This window comes from Emys orbicularis, chromosome 3 (genome assembly GCF_028017835.1).
Source record: "Emys orbicularis isolate rEmyOrb1 chromosome 3, rEmyOrb1.hap1, whole genome shotgun sequence".
In the NCBI taxonomy this organism is placed as follows: domain Eukaryota; kingdom Metazoa; phylum Chordata; order Testudines; family Emydidae; genus Emys; species Emys orbicularis.
In genome coordinates, this window is record NC_088685.1 from 214,468,020 (window position 1) to 214,489,106 (window position 21,087).

The following is a 21,087-nucleotide window of genomic DNA, read 5'->3' on the forward strand; positions in this document are numbered from 1 at the left end:
AGCTGAAGTAACATTTAGTAACATCAATAGCCATGACCAGGTCTGACCATGACATTGGCCACATCCTCACTTGTTCGCACACACTTTGGAAACCACTTCACGTGGTTTTTTGGTGTATCTGGCTCATTTCGTCTGTGGCAGCCAGCCATGTGTTCAGCACCGGCCTGGGACGGGGTCCCCATCAGGGGGTGTCACCAGCATGACCCTGCGAGTCTCCCTCAGCTGGCCGACAAAATATAGGGCTGGGCTGCAGACGACTCTGATCTGCACAGGAGAAGAACAATGCTGCAGCTCTGGGTTTGTCAATCCTGAGAGGTGAGTGACACACAACACACGCAATCCTTCTGGTTTTTAAATGTAATTGCAAAATTTGTAGATTTAAGCAATGTCATAATTACATTTAAACACTGGGAGGATTATGGAAAATCAGGGAGGGCTGGTATCTCTGCTGTCCAGCGGAGCCTGCCCCCATTAAAAAAAAACCTTTTTTGTGCAGAGATGGGAGTAAAAAATTGTGAAATTTTGAAAACCTATCATTGGGGGGAGGCAACCAGTGTTTCAGGATGTCCTCCAATGTGCAGCAGATTCTACCCTGGGCCCTGAATTGGCATAAGATGGACTTGGATTTTCGAGAGGTCGCAAATTTCAGCTGTAAACAGAAACCATGCTGCAGCTACAACTAATGATTTTTCCATTTTTAGTTTTACAATAATTGCTAGAAATATACTATGAACTTGCAACTGACTAACATTTTTGAAGCACCACTCAATAATATTTAGTAAAAACACCTAATTTGTTTTAGTTATTACTTATATTTAATACCGCAGGGTATTTTACTATTTTTCCAAGATCTGAATAAAGTACTATTTCTCTCATCCGTAATATAAAAAGATTTATTTTGCCACAAGTTTAGGTTAGTTAAAAATGAACTTTTACAAAACCAGAGTCACGTTTCCATGGAATAAAAAATAAAATTAAACAAGGGACAAGGCTTAAATGTTGCTGCTGCAGTGTTTGCAGCCCAAATTACGCTAGGACTGAGAACCAGGAAGAGACACTGACTAGAACCTGGCTGTAACCAAAGTGAAGGTAACTAGTCTGTGTTAACTGTTCACACACTGAGAGAAGCAGAGATAGCAGGAAGTCATCAGACTTAAAGCCCAGATTGTGAATGGCCCAAGTGGCTGCTGAGGGGTGAGCAAGAACTTGTGCTGCTGCCCTGGGGCTAGCAAGAGCCTGCCCCCTTCACACTGGCTGGCAGAATGGGGCAATCTCCTCCCCCCAGTGAATGGAGCAGACTGCACTCTCGGCACTATGACAGACCGTGCCTCTCTGATGCAGGCTCTCTCCTAGAGCAGTGCCACTCTACCATGCCCTGACTTTGGGCCGTGCCTTCAAATCACAAGTGTTTTCCCCTTTAATCATTGCAGATGTATTTCTCAAATAGGCAAAGAAATGATTTTTCCTGGCTGGCTGCACATGACAGGGACACTGTTAAGGCATTACGTTTGCTCCTTTAACAAAGGCTTTTGGTGATCTTCCAGTGTTCAATGACATTCCACTTTATTTAACCTCTTCAGCACAACTGTGGTACACCCCCACCTGGAACAGCCATCACACAGTTACAAGATGCAGTATCTGGGACAAGGAGTTAACGCTTTAATTCCCAACCCACTAGTCCAATAAAGCATTGGCACTGCTCAGTTTTCATAAAGAGATTTTTGGCTAATATGAAACACAAGCAGAGAGGACTGTTACAGAGCTAACAGTGACTGTTAAGGGATCTGTACCGCTTCTCCATTTGATTGCTAAGTAATTTAGCAGATTATCTCCCCAGTTTAAGTACACAAATCAAACTAATCCCACAGCTGTTGCAGGATTTCAAGCTACGAGTCAATAGTCCTTTTAAATCCTCTGACAGAAAAATCTGGACATTTAAAAATTAGTTTTTCTAGAGTACTTGAATTGCTATTCACGTCCACAGTTAATTCACATCGAGTTTCACTTTTATGTTCATGGCTGCCAACTCAGCCACAAAATACCGGAAGACATAAGGCACAGAAACAGTGTCGATTGTGTCGCTCTGATTGCACACAGTACAGTAGTATTTCCTATTGCGTGTTGTGGACCAGGAAGGCGGAGGCTTCTCCAACAAAGGAGAAAGCAAACTGCCACACTTGACACAGACGTGGGCCACAGAACGATCGGAACAGTTGAAGAGACGGTCATGCAGCAAGAAGGACGTGCCGTGAGCCAACAAGGCATCGCGTTCCATCTCTCCGAAGCGAATCCCACCCTGGACATTCCTCCCACCGATGGGCTGGTTGGTGACTTTATCTCTAGCTCCTGTCGTCCTCACTTGGAACTTGTCCGAAACCATGTGACGCAGGCGTTGATAGTATACAACTCCAATAAAAATGTCTGCCTCCAGTTCCACCCCACTGATTCCACTGTACATCCTCTCTGTTCCATAGTAGTTATAGCCAGCAGCCTTCAACATCTTGCCAAAGTATTCCAAGGCAGAGTTCTCCTCCGAAAACGTGAAGGGGGTGGCATCGTGACAGAGGCCATGCAATGCTGCAGACTTCCCTGCCATGCTCTCAATCAGCATTCCAATGGTCATTCGGGATGGAAAGCCATGAGGATTGAAGAGAATATCTGGAACCATTCCACTCTCTGTAAATGGCATGTCCTCAACTGGCCAGAGTCTGCTCAAAATACCCTTCTGTCCATGTCGGCTGGCAAATTTGTCCCCAATAGTTGGATTACGAGGGATTCTCATAGTGATGCAAACACTTTTAAATTTTCCATTTCCACTGTCATTGCTGCACACTTTGATGTTATCCACAATGCAACTTTCCTTACTCCTGGGAAGGGGAAAATAAAGAAAGTCAATGAAAGTTTCAAAGTTGTTAACTTGGCAGCTCTGTGCCAGGAACTTTTGCCTGGAAACTGCTTTTAGAAAGAGACTTTATAAGTAGTACAGCCAAGCTATGTGAAATGAACTGGCTGTCTTGGGAAACTCAGCATTTCCTCAAGGAAGAAGCCATTTTGTAAGCATGGAGATCGAAGCTACATTCGGGTTGGTTTTAGAAAGCATTACACTTGAGAAACGGGTTCCTCAAAGGCTGCTCAAGTCATTTCTAATACAATAATCAAAACTAGGATTTCTAAAAGATTTTTGATTTATGCACCATGAACAATGTAGAGTAAGAAGCAATTAAAACTAATTAATCTTTGCACTGTGGGAATTGATGGTCAAGCTGAGTTTCAATACCTGGTAAGTTTCTTTACACTTTAAATGTGACCTGCAAATGAGAAAAAGTGGACTTTTGCCCCTTTATTTTTATTACATCATCATGAACTATAAAGACCTGAAAGTTGTGTTTTTTGTTGTTTTTTTTTTAAAAGGCTTTTCATTTTGCCCTCTCTTCCCCTTTCCATTAGAGATTCATGTCTAGTCTTGACTGCAGACTAAGAGGACTAGAGAATTAGTGAAACAGTGAGATCACAAGCGCCCACAGAGAGAGAGAGCTGATGATTTGAAAGGGGTAGGCCATTTTTAGTCAGAATATTCAAAAATGTTTGTTTTTGTTAATGCCTGTTTAACGTCAGCAACTAATATTTTAGTAAAGGGAAGGTTGTTCTTGTTAAAAGATTCAACACCTTTGTCCCCTTAGTTTAAGGTGTCAAATCTCACAAATATCTCTGGGATCCCCCAGGGGAAAAAAGGAAGACAAACCTTGAGATTCCTGATATTTCTAAGGTATAATACAAACAGCAGAACCAGCCCGCTCCCCCCCAAAACCACCATCTTTTAGGCCTTTTTTTATAAGCCCAATTTTTAAAATATCCTTTTTGTGTCACCTTTAACATTCTGGGCATGAAGATCAACAGCTGGAGGAGGCCATCACCCACCCCCACAGAGGAAGGTCACTGATCCTACATGTCTAGCTAGCGCACTGACAGGGTGTCATGACAGGTGGGTTCTATTCCTAGTTCTGCCACAGACTCTGTGCCTTGGTTTCTCCACGAGTAAGACAGGGATACCACTTATCTCCCAGCAATGGGGTAACTGAAAACAACTGCCTGAGCGATGTAGGAGCCTAGCTCCCATTTTCCAGAGTGACTTAGATCCTACGCACCTCTCATTGGAAGTCACCAGAACTTAGGCTCCTCAGTTGCTTAAGCACCTGTAAAAATCTTACCCAGAGTGCCTTAAGAAATTCTCGTGAAAGAAGCCACAGAGTAGGAAAGCAGTGTAGTACTACACACAGAATGGCTGCAGGAGGAGTAGTGGAGAGTGGGAGGAATCTCAAATGCACAAGCTCTCCTCACCAGAACTGTCTCCAATTTTACTTTGTGATAAGCCCACCTTTTGTGTGGGTCTTTCCCTGGCTTTGTGAAGAAGCATCTGCAGCTTTTCAACACTTGCAGGGCTCAGAGGAAAGCCAATATACTGGTGTGAAATCCATCTGCAATATTAATTACTCTTCCCTACAGTGCATGCATCCAGCGAGAGTTGTTTTATAAAAAGAGATACAGATGCTTTCATTCTCTGGAATGATCAGGGAACGAATAAAGGACTCTTAAACCCTACAGGGCTGTCTGCATATCAGAGCAGTTCTCAGAACTCTACATTTGAGATGGTAACCAGGACAGCTGAGCTCTGAACTCACTTGTAATAGGTTATGAAGCTCTCCCCAGTACTGAGGTTCAGGTAGCTGTAGTAAGGGTCCCCATACTGCAGTATGGATCCAATGTGCGGCAGTCCGTCAGCGTCCAGATTCTGTATAACCCTTGGATCACCAGGCTTGACTCCAAACACCAGACTGTCATCTCCTTGTTTGATTTTTTCAGCAAGATCTATGCTCTCTGTCTTGTAAACGCTGCCGTGGGCAAATCCTCTCTCCCACGAAGCCTTACTTACAATCTGAACAAAACACCCCAAGAAACCAGAGTCCCTTCAGCGAGGCTGCTTCAAAGCTGACTTACCAAAAACAATCAGTTTTAAACACGATGAACACACTTCATGTCTGATTTCAGTCTCTCCATTTTACACAGTCACTCCCCCGAGGCTTCTATATTCCCCTTCCTCTGCCCACAGATGTTTCTGAACCTCGGCAGAGGAAGCATTTACATATTGCTGTGACCCACTTTTTTTTTTAAACATCCCTCTAGCTAAATAATCACCCCCCCCATTAATAATCACAGTCCCATAAACACCACACACACTTCCCACACGCCACCGCTCAGACATGACCCACTTCTCAAATGGTGCAAGGCCAGCGCCTAGCACAATGGGGCCGATGCCAGTCACAGCTCCCACATCATAAATGTGAAAAAATCATTTATTTTCCCTTCTTTACTAGACGGGGAAATTTGTGCGCCAGCAAAAGCAGGCAAGTAAACTCTTACCAACTGCTACTTCCACCTTCTGATGTTGCCCTTCTGGCCCTGCTGCACAGCCTCGCTCAGCATTCCCCAGACCAGTAGGAAGGCAGACTGGGCAGCAGAGCCAGGGGGGAACGGCAGAGAAAAGCACATCATGGGGGAGACCTGCTCCCCAGACTCTCCACAGCAGAGTCTGAACTGTGGGGGGCAGCCTGTCGGTGGAGAAGCAGACTTTTCATTAGGTGGCTTTTCATTTCCTTGCTCTTGTGTGCGCACCCACTGTGTGGCAAACTAAGATTGAGTAATTGGCAAAAAAAAAACCCTCAAACAAACAGATGTTTAATTCATGACTTAACTGAGAATCAACATAGCCAGTGGGTTGTAGAACTGATGTTCACACTCCAGTCCCCAGGTGACACAGACAAGGCAATATATTCCATTTCCTTTTCAATGACTTACCATTGCATCTTCCATGTCATAGCCAGTGTAGGAGATGACAGCAACGATTGCATTGGTACCGACTGGATAATTGTCCATGTCATAGTAATCATACATGGACGGACGCACCAAGGGGCTTTGCGGGGTCTGAAGTCGGTACAGTTTATTATCTGAGCGATCCTGGTAAGTCAGAAGTGGAAAGCCCATAGTTTGCTTGCCTAGAACAAAAAAGAGCCGGATTAATCCAGTAGCAAAAAATCACAATGTTCTGTCATGGCTTTGGTAGGGATAAAACTGATCCAGCCTGCAGAGTCTCTTCTTATGTATGGAGAAAAAGTTGATGTTTTCCCCAAATCCAAAAAGTCCTCCTAAGCTTTCATTTTAAGACTGCACTGATGCAGATAAGAACTTCCCTTCCTGCTCCTGAATCACAAATTGCAAACTACTACTTAAACTCCTTTAGTAATTCAGTTCCATTCCTATCATTTAATAAGGTTTATTTTTAACATTCTCCCTCTTACAGTAATTCTAACATATCCAGATGGAATGTCAATTTCACACTTACCATAAAAAATTAAAATCAAGGTTTTCTGCATGTGACATTTCACTTATGTCTCTTCTGTCCTACATTTTCATACTATAAAATATCTTTTAACTCCTGGTCTGAATATTGATAAGCGATGCAACTTCTGAACAATGGGTTGCTATTTTATTCAGTTTACTATTTTCAGAAGACTATGGGAAAATGACTGAGCTACAAATCTGCTTCTTCAAAACCTTTCCGATAGGATTCCCTACTCCTTGGTCTCCGCTGCCTAGCAGGCGTAAGGTGGAATTCTGAGCTCTTGAAGCACTTTTTCATTTAGGGTTGTATTAGGGTTTCACTTAGGGATGTATGGAAAAGAACACCAATCCCAAGCAGTGAGTTCCCTTGGTAAACTCTTAAAATACCATCACCATCAACCTCAGCCTAGATCAATCCACACAAGCGGTCCATTTCCTGGACACTACTGTGCTAATAAGCAATGGTCACATAAATACCACCCTATACCGGAAACCTACTGACCGCTACACTTACCTACATGCCTCCAGCTTCCATCCAGGACACACCACACGATCCATTGTCTACAGCCAATCTCTAAGATATAACCGCATTTGCTCCAATCCCTCAGATAGAGACAAGCACCTACAAGATCTCTATCAAGCATTCTTAAAACTACAATACCCACCTGCTGAAGTGAAAAAACAGATTGACAGAGCCAGACGAGTACCCAGAAGTCACCTCCTACAAGACAGGGCCAACAAAGAAAATAACAGAACACCACTAGCTGTCACCTTCAGCCCCCAACTAAAACCTCTCCAGCGCATTATCAGAGATCTACAACCTATCCTGAAAGATGATCCTTTACTCTCACAGATCTTGGGAGACAAACCTGTCCTCGCTTACAGACAACCCCCCAACCTAAAGCAAATACTCACCAGCAACCACACATCACTGAACAAAAACACTGACCCAGGAACCTATCCTTGTAACAAAGCCCGATGCCAACTCTGTCCACATATCTATTCAAGTGACATCATCATAGGGCCTAATCACATCAGCCATACCATCAGGGGCTCGTTCACCTGCACATCTACCAATGTGATATATGCCATCATGTGCCAGCAATGCCTCTCTGCCATGTACATTGGCCAAACCGGACAGTCTCTACGCAAAAGAATTAATGGACACAAATCTGACATCAGGAATCATAATACTCAAAAACCAGTGGGAGAACACTTTAACCTGTCTGGCCATTCAATGACAGACCTGCGGGTGGCTATCTTAAAACAGAAAAACTTCAAAAACAGACTCCAACGAGAGACTGCTGAGCTTGAATTGATATGCAAACTAGACACAATCAACTCAGGATTAAATAAGGACTGGGAATGGCTGAGCCATTACAAACATTGAATCTATCTCCCCTTGTAAGTATTCTCACACTTGCTTCTTATCAAACTGTCTGTACTGAGCTATCTTGATTATCACTTCAAAAGTTTTTTCTCTCTTACTTAATTGGCCTCTCAGAGTTGGTAAGACAACTCCCACCTGTTCATGCTCTCTGTAGGTGTGTATATATATCTCCTCAATATATGTTTCACTCTATATGCATCCGAAGAAGTGGGCTGTAGCCCACGAAAGCTTATGCTCTAATAAATTTGTTAGTCTCTAAGGTGCCACAAGTACTCCTGTTCTTTTTGCGGATACAGACTAACACGGCTGCTACTCTGAAACCTGTCTTAAAATACAAACCATGCAGACTCTGGCAATCACCCATCAATAGCACCATGCCAGCAGCACCAGGGATTTAACAAACATTTAATAAACTCCACCAACAAAAGCCAACCTGGAGTCCACAACCTCACTCTTCTCTCAACACCTGCCAGCTGTACTCTCTCTCATTTATACCACTGAAACTTTAGCTCAAGTGCCTTCACTAACCACAACTGTGGTAGTATGTCACGGGGAGGGGCCTAAAGCCAGGCCATTTTAGGGCTTGATATGTCTAAAACAACACAAAGTCAACCCAGAAACCAACAGGCCCTCAGTGCAGATCAGAGATCCAGTTTAATATGACCATGAAATACATACTGCTTAACACAGAGGCTGCCAAGTTCTGTACAAGATGCGGTTTCCAGATAGATTTAAGATGTAGCCTCCCAGAGAGCACCTTGCAAAGTGACAAAGGTCTGGATAACAGTTGCATGGTCTGCATCCAAAGGAAATGGACTCAATCTCTTAGCCATGTGATGCTTCGGGGAGGGAGAAAGAGGTGATCTTGCTGTGGCAGCTACCTGCTCTTCTAATAGCATCTGAGTGTTACCGGAGCCCAGACTGCAAACCTGATCCACTGATGGCGCAGACACACCTCAAAATGGCCAGTATTATTCCTGTTCTATCTTCCGATTGTTTCCCCCAACCAATCTGCAACACCTCCATCTTGTCTGGGATGGAGTCTCAGCCAGTTAGCCCTCATAGCTGTGCCAGTCTCCCCCAGACATGGAGCACTACAATGGACAGCTCTGGCCAGGTCAGAGGACATGGAGATGTAGAGCGGTCTGTTAGCAGCATACTGCAACCCACGCCTCATCACTAAGCCTCCCAATGGCCTCACATACATATCACCCCTCTTGTTTAACAAGAGAGTGCCTCAGGGAGGAGTAGTTACCCCACACCACCCTCTGAGGGCACTCAGCAAGGCAAGACCAGGACCATTTAGAGCATCCCACCCATCGCTGCTATGGATCAGAAACAAGTCCACACACCTCATGGTCAATGGTATCCAAGGCAGTTAATACCATCAGCAAGGATACCACTCTAAGGCCACTAGATACTGCAAGAACTGTCCCTCGAGGACAGCTGTGGGGCACAAGTCCAGGCCATTCACGTGCCATCCCCTGAGCTTAGCCACTACCCTTGGAGATAGATCTCTCTCTCTCTCTCACACACACACACACGCCCCCCGCAAGAATAACTGAGCTGTAGAACTCATTGCCAATAGATATCACAGAGACCAAGAACTTCGTAGGAGTCAAAAAGGATTAGGAATTTACATAGTTTAATGAGAACATACACAATTTCATCCGACAGTAATAAACCCCCAATGTTTAGAAATGATATAAACTCTCATGCTTTCAGGCATGAGTCACATCTATCTGATGGGGTTAAGAAATTTCTTTGTAGACATTTTCTTCAAATTTTGAAGTGAAGTGGAGGATGGGTTCTTGAATTAGGATCCCTGAAAATATAGCAGGCAGACACACACACACTCTCAACACATTTGCCACTTAATAGCCAAAAAAAAAAAAGGAAAGAAAGAAACCCAATTTCCCTCTTGTGCCTTTGACCATAATTTGAAACAGTAACTTCTCCTACCAAAAATTCAAGTTGGAGAACATCAGCTCCAGAGAGCTCAGCACTACACATAAGAAACAAGGGCTCTTAAGCCCTTTCCTTTGCAAGGCTCGCAAGGGATACTAATGAGCCTCCCAAGTCCCATGACGTTGTGAGGGGAACCAATAGTCCCCCTAAGGTTTGTTGGAGGTTCTCCCCCTCCTGCAAAGCTAAGGAGGATACAAAGGAAAGGGGAATGAAGGAGTCAAGGATCTGATTCTTTTCCTTCCTCCTGTGCATGTGGAAACTTGGGGATTGTTTGATGGCAATATTTAGCACAGTACTTACCCATCTGGCATTGGTACATGTTTCTGGGACTCTGGTTGTGATCAGAGAATGGAATGAAGTTGGCTACCACACTCAACATGCTATGAGGAAAGAGCTCCTGGTGAGTGGTCACGCCAGGCACAATTTCATCCTCAAGGACAGCAATGTTCATGAAGACCTGAGATAAGCAAAGTCCAATTTAATTATCAAATTGATCTTTTTAAAGGTAAATAAAGTTGTCTCCAATCACCTTCATAGCTCCAGCTGCTCTATTTGATAACTTAGTGTATTAGTGTGTAAAAAGGGCTATGCAAAAACCAACATAACTATGGCTACTTCTACCCTGAGCTAGGGATGTGATCTCAGCTTGTGTAGACATATTCATGCTAGTTCTCATCTGCGCTAGCGCACTAAACCCAAGCAAACTTAATAGCCCTTTTGACAAGATCAGCTTCCACCTCCCCTTTATTGTTCCTTTCACAGATATTTTTGTAAGGTGTCTTATTTTTGTATCAAAGACTTTTCTCTAATGGCTACTGCTTTGTAATAAACAAACACGTTAGACAGACCCATGCACAGTACCTGTTCCAGAGTACCAATCAATTCTTCCTTTCCCAAGGCCAAATTTCTCACAGGCCGAACCATCCTGCAAGGGGTAGTAAAAATGAATAATCCTGGATACAGACTAGGTTTTCCGGTCATTGGAATAAGGACTACCTCAGTCCAAGCTGGAATTTTCTTTTCTTGCATTACCTGTTCTCACATGCACAGAAAAAAAGCTAGTTAGAAAATGTGTAATAAATGAAGATTTTTTTGCATCCAATAGCCTATTTTCCCCTCCAAATGAAAATTTTAGCCACACAAGTAGCTACACAAATTCACTGTTTCATATATTTTTTTAAAAAATATTTGCATCAAAATCTCTACAAAACTGGAGAAAAACAATTGCATTAACCAACAAATACCTTGATGCTGCAATGCCTTGGTGGCAATGCCTTATAAATAGGTATAAAATAATCATAATATAAAATTAAATAAGAACGTGATAAAATTCAATTCTTAAAATTCAAATAAAACCAAATGAATCAGTCAGGCATAAAAATGAAGGAAGGAAACATTTGGGAGAAGTTAAAAAACTGCTTCTTTTAAGTCAAGTCACATCAAACAAGGCAACCTTAAAGTGCCGGAGAGTATCTGCAATCGTAGGAGCCATATCTTTTTCTACCCAGCCCACTAACGAGCCATCCAGTGTAACTGGGTAACACTCTGCATAGGGTTGGCTTGGAGTCCCATCAACGGGAGTGACACCTGGGAAAGAACCAAGGAAACCATTAATGCTGAAAGTAGTGATCCACACCAACACTCCTCAGGATCTTAGAAACATTCTAGACCGGCATATAAGAAATGCTTTACATTTTGCTTTGCCCACTACATATATTAAGAATCTAAATATCAGGTATACGCTATTTTTCCAGGATGCTGCCTGAATTATATCCAGATTTAAAACAATAAAAAGTGGTTTGATGATCACAAAAAAATAAAATGCTTAGATGAGTTGTTCTTTTACTAAATAGTCATTGGTGACCTTATAAATGTGCAAATAATGACACTTTTTGGAGACATTTCTGTGCATTTATCTTTCTGTACACATGAACCTGCTCATTCTACAGTATGCAGCTTTTATTAGTTCAATACCCCCAAGTAAATGTATTGCTATTCAAACAACATTTTAAAAATGTCAGTGCTGTGTAAGCAATACATTATTTTTGTCATTAACCAAAATGCAGGTTTAGCCATGTTGAAGTGTTTTTGTTGTAATGATATCCAGTGAAGACACGGGTCTGTGGGGTCCAAGTTTTCTTAAGTTATTAACTCAATGGAACCTACCTAAGGAGCAGAGCAAAGGTGGCAGGGACAAGGTGTAGGCTGACTGCGTCACTATTTCACAGACAGTCGTAATATGGTTCATCAACCCACAGGGCTCTCCGTCGGGGGTGTGCACAGGGCACAGGAAGCCCCAGGATTCTGGGAGCAGTTTGCGCACTGTGGTGGTTCTCATCTTGGCAAACGCAGCACCTCTGTGTACGCAGCGAAAATGGGACAGGTAACGAATAAAATTCAGCTTGTCTGCCACCACACACAGACCAGAATCTTGTAGCATACCCAGACCTTTAAAAAACAAAAGCCAGATTTAATGTGTGAGCTGATACTAATGAAGGACATTTGCAAAATACAATTCTATAAATCATCTTCATTAGACTCATGCATAGAAGTCTAAAAGATTGACATAAAAGGAGAGATTCTCAGCTCATTAAGCTATATCTACATTTGAGGGGTTCAGTGGATGGCAGGGGGCTATACAGCCTTTACACGCCAGGTCACTGGGTCAAATCCAGCTCAAATTGGTAGCAACCAAAAGTTACTCACACCTGTTCAGCGCGCTATGTGAAGTGAGTTAACTGTCTCAAAGCTGACTGCAAAACTCAGTTTTTTCCATAAAAATTTTATCAATTTGTTTCCCTATTTTTCATTGACTTTTCACCTCACTGGAAATTTTCTGGCCTATTGTAGTCTGAGCCCAGTCTCTAGTGGACATAAAACAGTATCATAATAGACATTATGTTTGCAGCCTCAGTGCACAGACCAAGGATTGAATGGGCTCTGGTGATAAACTATCCAAGTGCCGTAGTTTCTAACTCAGAGGGGAGGGAGTACAGAGAAGTAGCTAGCACTTCCATACACCATGCTGTGCCTTTTCTATGGAGAACGGACATTATTTTCAAAGCAATCAATGCGGCTTCTTTTAGCAATGCTAAATGTAAAGATATTTATAAAATCCTGTATCTGAATATAAATAATGTGTATATTTTAATATACATATGATCCAAGTCTGAGGAAAAATCTAATCCTTTTGTCAAAAAGCTTCTTGTTCATAATGAGCTGCATGAATTCAACTTGAGCAAATATTCAGTAGACAAAATGAAACTTTAAGAGAAGAGGCTTGAAAAAAAAGTATTTCCATCAGCATCGCTCTGTGAAGTGCTAAAATTGTATCGCAGGAATGGAATGAAGTTCAAGATAAAATGTACCTGTTTTAGAGCGCAGGTTACCAGTAGCAAGGAGATATTCAAATGGCCTTGTAACATCAATTCCCATGCTGAATAGCTTCATCATATTTTCTGAATTGATGGTTATATTGGTCTTTTGAGATCTTTTGTCCAAGGCTACTTTAACAGAAAGCAACCAAGCTTCCATCCTCTCCTAAGGTTTAAAAATGAGATGTGTTAAACTAGGAAAGTAAAAACATGAAACAGCCCTGTGTCTGAAGCATGCGATGTTACTGATTAATATACTGTACGGACCCTCCCACATTGACAGAAGGATGAACTAGATGATCTTTTGATGATTAGCTAAGACTACCCGTCGTTAATTTCTATCATTCTAGATTAATCCCCACCTCCCCCAAATTATGTTAATGATACCATTTCAACACTGAAAGGCACACTGTCAGTGAAATGCAGGGCACAATCCACCAGTTTTGCAATCATCTCCTGATTTACCAACTACAGGTATGAATTTCTTAAGTATGTGGAGAAACCCATAAAAAGTGAAGTGGATTATTAATGCAATATGCAGCATAAGTGTATTACTCTGCAACAATTCAACATCTCCCGAAATGTGTCGTCATCATTGCAAGTACATTCGACCTTTTGGTTTACTGGACATTGAACACGCTGATGAAGTGACAACCAGCGAAGGGTAGAGCTGCCTTACAAAAAAGGAATAATTTGACTTGGAAGCTCAAGTTTTTAGAAACGTATATATATCACCAAGAGAGATGCTTCTCAGACAACGTGATAAACATTTTAGATGATTGCTTTTGGAGGTTCGTTTGGGTTGTAATTTTGGTACTTGAATGAGCTCAGATGTTCACCATTCTGAGAACAGGGAAGAGTAAGGTATTTGCCACTGCTTCCAACTTTTTATTAAAAGAAATCCTCTGCATACAGCCAAGCTAATTCAAGGTAAAGACATCATAGGTTATCATTCAAACACGCCTGGAAGGGGTGGTTGACTCCTCCACAAGTGGGCCAGAGCAGGGCTGCAGCCAGCTAGTAAAGCACGGCTTATTGGTTCAGGGCTAGCTATTCCGTCTGAGTCCAGACAACCCACCTCAGGCCCCAGGGTTTCCACTCCCTGGAATGAAGGTGGGGCTTCCTTCAACACAACACATCATAAGCCTTTAAACACCTTGGATTTAGATTTTCTTCTTCAATTCCAAAGGCACAAGCCACTGCAGTAGCAGGGGAGTTCTGTTCTTCCAAACACAAACTTCTATTAAAAAACGATGCTAAAAGCAGATTTTAAAGCTATGGCAAATAGACGTGCTCTAAAGAATTAGTTAGGCATGGGTTACCCACTGAGTCGGACAGCACAGATGGGGATATTTGGGGGTTGCATGCTCTTACTGTGCATTATAAATGCTTTACAGTGACATATTTTTATAGATCTACACTGAGAACTTTTAGAACAGGAATACTTCCATATTACAATGAGGAAAGGCCCAGAAATGGGCAAGACATAATATAATAATAAAACAAAATAATAATAATAATAATTATTATTATTATTATTATTAATAGATTACTCACATAGCTCCATAAAAGTATGTGGTACTTTACAAAGCAGAGTAAGACAAATCTGTTCTAAAGAGCTTACAGTCTAAAACAGACAGGACAAAAAGAGGCCTAAAACAATAATTATTGGTGAAAAGGCAGCAGACAGCTGTGTTGCCAAATAAGTATTCCAGGTGAAGAGACAACAAAACAAACTGCGAAAAGCAGAATGAAGGATAGAAGGAATAGTATGACAAGGGCCGGGGAGTCCCATAGGCAGCACAAGGGGGAGTAGGGAGAAATTAAAGCAAAGATGTAGTTGTGGACATTAGGTTGGGGCTTGAAGGTAGGAACAACGAGTTTTAATTTTCCACAGTAAACCAACAGTGATTCAAGGAGGAGCCTTGAGGAGATGACTTCAGTAGTAAAATTTTGGATAGTTGTTGGAGAAGTGAGAAGCAGGAAAACCAGAGAAGAGAAGGGGAGAGGAGCAGCACACAGGTGGATAAAGCAAGGGAAAGTAACATTAAAGAGCAAGTCTTCACAAAATCTAGTGCGGGGGTAGATAAGAGTCAGAAGATCACCCTGGAGCTGCAAGGCTAAGACACGAAGGACATCTGAAACAAGGGAATGGATGGGATTGCCAAGAGAATGCACAAGGAAGAGAGGAGGGGCCTGAAGGCAGAACTTTGAGGAACACCAACAGATAGGTGTGAAAAGATTCAGCTAGGAGAAGGGCATTTGTGACCTTTGTTGGGGCAGTTTTGATGGAGTGAGGAGGACAGGAACTGAACTAAAATGGGATCCAGGTGTGAGCTGAAGGAATAGGAGTGAAGGTCACCATGAGCGAAGCCCACTGGAGACACCGAGAGTGAGAGGGGGGTGGGAATTCAGAATTTCCCCCCCCAAGGTGAAGGGAGCAAGACCACACAGAGGAAGAGGAGTCAGAGGGCAGGGAGCTGTCAAAGAGGGAGAGAATCAAAGGCGCCACCAAGAATGACAGGCATGTAAACGGATGAGATATACAGAGGGAAAAGTAGGAAAAACTGAGGACATGTATTGCTGGAGAATGTCAGTTTTGTTGCTGAAGCTGTTAGTCAGATCTTGTGCACAAATAAGTGTGGTGAAGCAGGGTTTCAGGAGAGAATTGACGATACAAAAGTCTGCAGCGTTTGATGGTATACTGTAATGGATTACTGAGAAGTAAAGCTTTTTGGAAAGGAAGATGGTATATCTAAGAAGCCAGAGACTAAGCTTGAAGTGAAGGATGTCAGTATGGTTGTAGGACTGTCTCCAAGTGCATTCAGCAGCACAAGAGAACTCCTTGCCTAACCTACCTAAAGGGTCTGAAAAGGCTCTTACCTGACTTAATTGCTGCCCTTGATAACTAAATGATTTATGGTAACGGAGGATTTCCCCCACCCTGAATTGATTTTGCTTATTCCTATTAAGTCTGTAAACTGCTCCAAAAATTAATGCATTTTATTTTGACTGGATTTCCTTAATTACCGTTGATATTTTACTCCTATGCTGATAGTCAAGATTCATTTTTTATTTCTGAATCATCATTGCAAGGAGGGCATAAAAATATTAAAGAATAAGTGAACCAACTACTGTTCTAGGCAAATCTTGCTCCCAGCTCACACCAGTCTGGTGACATACATCCATTTCCATCTCCGTTAATTTACATCTGTTATTCAACAGCACATGTGAAGATTCTAAAATTACAATTACTAAATTTGCCAGAATGCTGTCGCTTCTTCACATACTTAATTGCTCCCTAAAATGCTCTGAGATCAGATAAAAAGCACTATAGAAATAAAATACCAATCTAGACTACTTTGAATCTTCCGTTTAACCAATTTTATGAATTATGTCAGATAGAGGGGGGCACTAAACCTGACATCAGAGCTGCATGGTGCGAGGTATATTTTACTGATGGAGAAATCAAGGTGAAGAGATATTAAATGACAAATCAAGTCACACAGGAAATCAGTGGCAAAGCCAGAAATGGAGCCCAGATCTCCCAAGTCCCAGCCCAATGCTTTAACTACAAGCCCATCCTTCCTTGTCTTTTAAAAGAGACCAATGATCACAATCACAATCTTACTCCTTGCTGTGATGCCCTGCATCGCTACTCCTTTCTGAACGAGCTCATTAACAGTTAAACGGATAGTCTTTGTTTCAGAACACAGACCAGTATTGCAAATGCCTCAGTTCTACAGGGCTCCGAACAGACATAGCACAAAGGTCTCCTATACCAGGGGCTCTCAACCGTTTCCTTTCCGAGCCCCCCCCCCCAACATGCTATAAAAATTCCATGGCCCATCTGTGCCACAGAAACTGGTTTTCTGCATATAAAAGCCAGGGCCAGTGTTAGGGGGTAGCAAGCAGGGCAATTGCCTGGGGGCCCACGCCACAGAGGGCCCCGTGAGGCTAAGTTGCTCAGGCTTTGGCTTCAGCCCCAGGCAGTGGGGCTTCAGCTTTCTGTCCTGGGCCACAGCAAATCTAATGCTGGCCCTGCCTGGTGGCCCCCCTGAAACCTGCTCATGGCCCCCCAGGGGGCCTGGACCCCTGGTTGAGAACCACGTCCTATACAACAAGAGAAAGACACAAAATGAATATTTGCAGCTACAGTTATTCTAATTTGTAATCCCCACTGATTATTAGTGTTGAGCAAATGCACCCATAGCTTCTGCCACCTGCATCTCCTACAGTTATGGTTTCTGAAAGCATTTCAGCTCAGGCACCAATGCCAATCGAGTGTGAGTGTGTGTGTTGACACTCCTGTCCCAAAACGCCATCCACTGGTGCTTTGGTCACTCGATTCGAACAGTATCTCAAAGCACTCTCCCAACATGTTCAGATATCACGGCACCCTTTGGTGCTTGCTCCCCAGAACTGGCAGCAGTTCGGGGCTCTGGTGCAGTCATTTGCTCTCCAATCATTCGGTGCACTTTACTGCAGCCCTGATGCAAACTTTTCCTTGTTATCTTTGGTGCATTGGATCAGCTCCCCTGTATTGATGCAGCCAAATACACTCTTAGCTACTCCACCTCAAAGCACTTAACTCAGCACATCCTACTCAGTGTCTTATGATGCCTGGTGCCTCCATGCATCTTAGCATACTTAGGGGTTTCTGAGCTTTCCTTTCTAGAGATGGTTTTGAAGAAGGACAAAGCAGGCTTGTGGACTTGTGGTAGAAAGATGTCCTGTACAAATGGTCATATCCAACATCAGTGCTGCCTGAGTGTCTCATGTGATGTACGTGGGTGTGAAATCTGCCTACAGATGTCTCCTTGAACACTTGGGAAATGAAGAACATACCTGCAGTGCTACAGCTGACACAAGGTTGGTCTGGAGTGACTCAAAAGTGAAATCCTCAGAGTGTAGGCCTGAGCTCGGTAAGACCGGGATCTGCCGGCAGCATTCGGCACAGGTGTTGACTGAGGGAGTGGTGCCAGCTTTATGCTGGGAAGCTGAGATGCGAATTCAGGAGTGAGAATCCTGTGTGTGGTGTGTTTAGTGGCTAATACTTCGCTCTCGCTGGAGATGTTATAGTGCTCTAACAAACGAGGATGAGCAAAGAGCATCATCCCTATTTCACAGACAGGCTAACAGGCACAGAAAGGTTAAGTGACATATCCAAGGTCACACAGCAAACCAGGGGCAGAGTTGGAAACAACACCTAGATCTCTTGAAGCTCAGCCCTCGGCATGATCCACCAGAGCCCAGCTGCCTCCTCACAAACTCCTCTTATACGAGTCATTCAAATACCCCACATGCTGGATACAGATTTGCTCTCTTTTCTATGTATCTAGAGGTTCTCCTGCCACTCACAGCTTTAAACACTTGAAGGCATTACCTTTAAGAACATGAGGTAAAGCTGCCCTGGGGTAAGCACCTCCTGATTCATAAGGCTGTCTGGATTCTCCTCCATGCACTCTTCTTTGGCAAAAGCAAACAGCTTCCGGGTCATCAGACAAAGCAAGTAGAACTTCTCAGTTTTGGTTTTCAAGTGGATACAGATGCACTGACTGTAGGAATAGGAAGAAAAGGGGCCAATTAACTCCATCTCTAACAGGATCTATGTTCCAAGCTCCTGCCTGAACAGCCCTTGACCAAACTCTTATTCACTAACTCAAAAGTTAAGCTGCATAACAGTTTTCCCCACACGTCTGGGCTGTTTTCCGAAATTTCAATGGACTTAAAGGATTTAGAGACTTCCCTCTCATCATCCTTAGAGATGCAATCTTCCAGCACGCGACTGAGGCACATCAGCAGGTGAGCCCGTACTGCTGCCACCAGTACTGTGCCTGTTATTTGGATGAAGAGAGACTCCTGGAATGTTAATTCTACACCTTTTTAAGCACTAAATTGACTTAAGCACAAAATTATTCATGTTGCCATGGAGTATTTTGAGACAGGTCCACACGAAGGCTAAATTTTGTACACGGATTTCACATAAAATGTGGTGCAATCATATATGTGCATCATTAACTCTGTTCCATAGAGAAACAGTAACACAAAATGCACTCAAAATACATGTTTTCAGTGTTACCGTAGCCATGTTGCTTCCAGGATAGGAGAGAGACAAGGTAGGCAAGGTTATATCTTTTACTGGATCAACTTCTGCTGGTGGAAGGGACACAGCTTTCTAACTTTTCCCTTCCACCAACAGAAGCTGGTTCAGTAAAAGATATAACCTCACCTACTTTGTCTCCCCCAGAATAAATGGTAAATAGAAAATGTACTCACTAAAACTCTGTTACTGCCATGCAACATCACAATCAAACCTCCTATCATGTCCCAGCAGAGCACTCAGTTATAAAATTTTGGTCTGAATACTGCTTAACGTGGGCAAGACGAAGTACAGACTTCCTAAATTCCTGTCAGAGCAGATCAGCTACAAGCTTACTTTCCCAGAAGCAAGTGCCATGATCAGGTATTGCCATGATTGGCCCGATCAGTGTTTCCACCCTGCACTCCCTTGTATTCAAGTGTTTATGACTCAACTATAAAGGTCCTCTCTGGGCCAAAACTTGGCAGGAAAATTTTCTCTTTCAAAATATGCAAGTTATAATCACCAAAGCCCAATCGAACGAGGTGCATACCCTATCTAGTGCCTTCAGCTTCCTCCTGTCTCACCTCACACTTCAACTGAAAGCCCTTTCTGATGGACAAAATGTGCAGATTAGTCCACATTGACAAACAGCCCAGGATATTTTGAAAGGAAAAAGAGAGAGTTTAACCTTGACATTCCGATCCTCTGAAGACCATCATGAAGGATTCTTACTCCCGACTCTTGACCTTCCAGATGACTCTGACTCTTAACATTTTTAACCCTTTGAGTCACCAGTAGGCTGGCTTGAGGTCTCTGCCGCACTGACCATGCTCTAACTACAGGTATCTCAAGGACTCTGGAACCTTCCAATCAGTTCCTTTCAAGGGCTGGAAGCAAGAGCTCCTCAACTCAAAACACCTGTACTCTGAACCAAGGATTCCCTAATACCACTTCCTCCTCCCCCCCTTAAGAATATTCGAAGTTAAAACTAGAATGGAATGCAGTGTCCTATGTTATTCCATGGAGCAAGTGTTTATTTTCTCTCCTCTACCTAAAGATATAACCTCCAAAAACATTTTAAGGTAAACTTCGCTCACCCTGTTGTGCTCAAGTGCTGCAAAGGACTTCAAACAACGGGTTAAATGCCGAGGCTGTGGTACAGTAGATTCAGAGTTAAGGCTGAGCTCACTGTTCAATTTCCTAACATCTCTCTCTCAGTATTGAGGATATTTAGATCTTTTATAAAACCCACTACAACGTCACATGGCAAAATGCACGAAGGACCAAGTCTGCAGCCATCCTCTGAAATCATGCTCACGTATCTGGTGGATATGTGTTTGCAGACAGATTAAGGTAAATGCAACGTTTCCAGAAGCTGGCTGAAAACTGGCCCCATAATATTATTTAGAGGGGGGTGGGGGAGTGGATGTCTCTCTAAATTTTTGTCCTTGAGCTTATTGAAAAGCTGGTCATGATACAGTAAGGTCAGACAGTGAAATGTGACTACATCTGTAGTTCAATCATTTAGTTATATATTGCTACATGAATACGTACTCCAAAAGGAATTCTGCAGCTTGCTCATTTGGGTACCACTCAGGAAGGTTGAGTTTCACTCGGAAGCATTTCCCAATGTAGTTAAGGACCTGCTTCTGCGTGGTACAGCCCTCCTCCATTACCATTCTCAGCATCTGAGAGATGCAGTTCTTATAGAAGGAGTTGTCTTCTCGTCCTTTGATCAACTCCTGAAAAATCTGGTAATCTGAGAAACCAACTAGTGCCTGGAGGAGAGAAAGGCACCAGATCAGAGAACAAAGAAAAGTCAGGAGTAATAAATCACCATGTCTAATTAAATTATAGAATGAGACCAGGTCACT

At 42.9% G+C, this 21,087-nt stretch overlaps 1 protein-coding gene across 2 annotated transcripts in view; it reads right to left on the minus strand.

Annotated features, from left to right (window-relative positions):
- Window positions 1-887: 887 nt before the first annotated feature.
- The window catches only part of POLR1B (RNA polymerase I subunit B), a 35,658-nt gene continuing 15,458 nt past the window's right edge, over window positions 888-21,087 (minus strand). For both annotated transcript variants that reach the window (XM_065400804.1, XM_065400802.1), the window contains 10 exons: window positions 20,768-20,991; window positions 18,515-18,686; window positions 13,123-13,294; window positions 11,921-12,202; window positions 11,208-11,341; window positions 10,616-10,786; window positions 10,055-10,211; window positions 5,854-6,050; window positions 4,680-4,933; window positions 888-2,867 (listed from right to left, as the gene is read on the minus strand). In XM_065400804.1, the coding sequence (XP_065256876.1) occupies window positions 1,985-2,867; window positions 4,680-4,933; window positions 5,854-6,050; window positions 10,055-10,211; window positions 10,616-10,786; window positions 11,208-11,341; window positions 11,921-12,202; window positions 13,123-13,294; window positions 18,515-18,686; window positions 20,768-20,991 (2,646 nt within the window). In that variant the 3' untranslated portion in view covers window positions 888-1,984. The remainder of the gene's footprint in view (window positions 2,868-4,679; window positions 4,934-5,853; window positions 6,051-10,054; window positions 10,212-10,615; window positions 10,787-11,207; window positions 11,342-11,920; window positions 12,203-13,122; window positions 13,295-18,514; window positions 18,687-20,767; window positions 20,992-21,087) is intronic.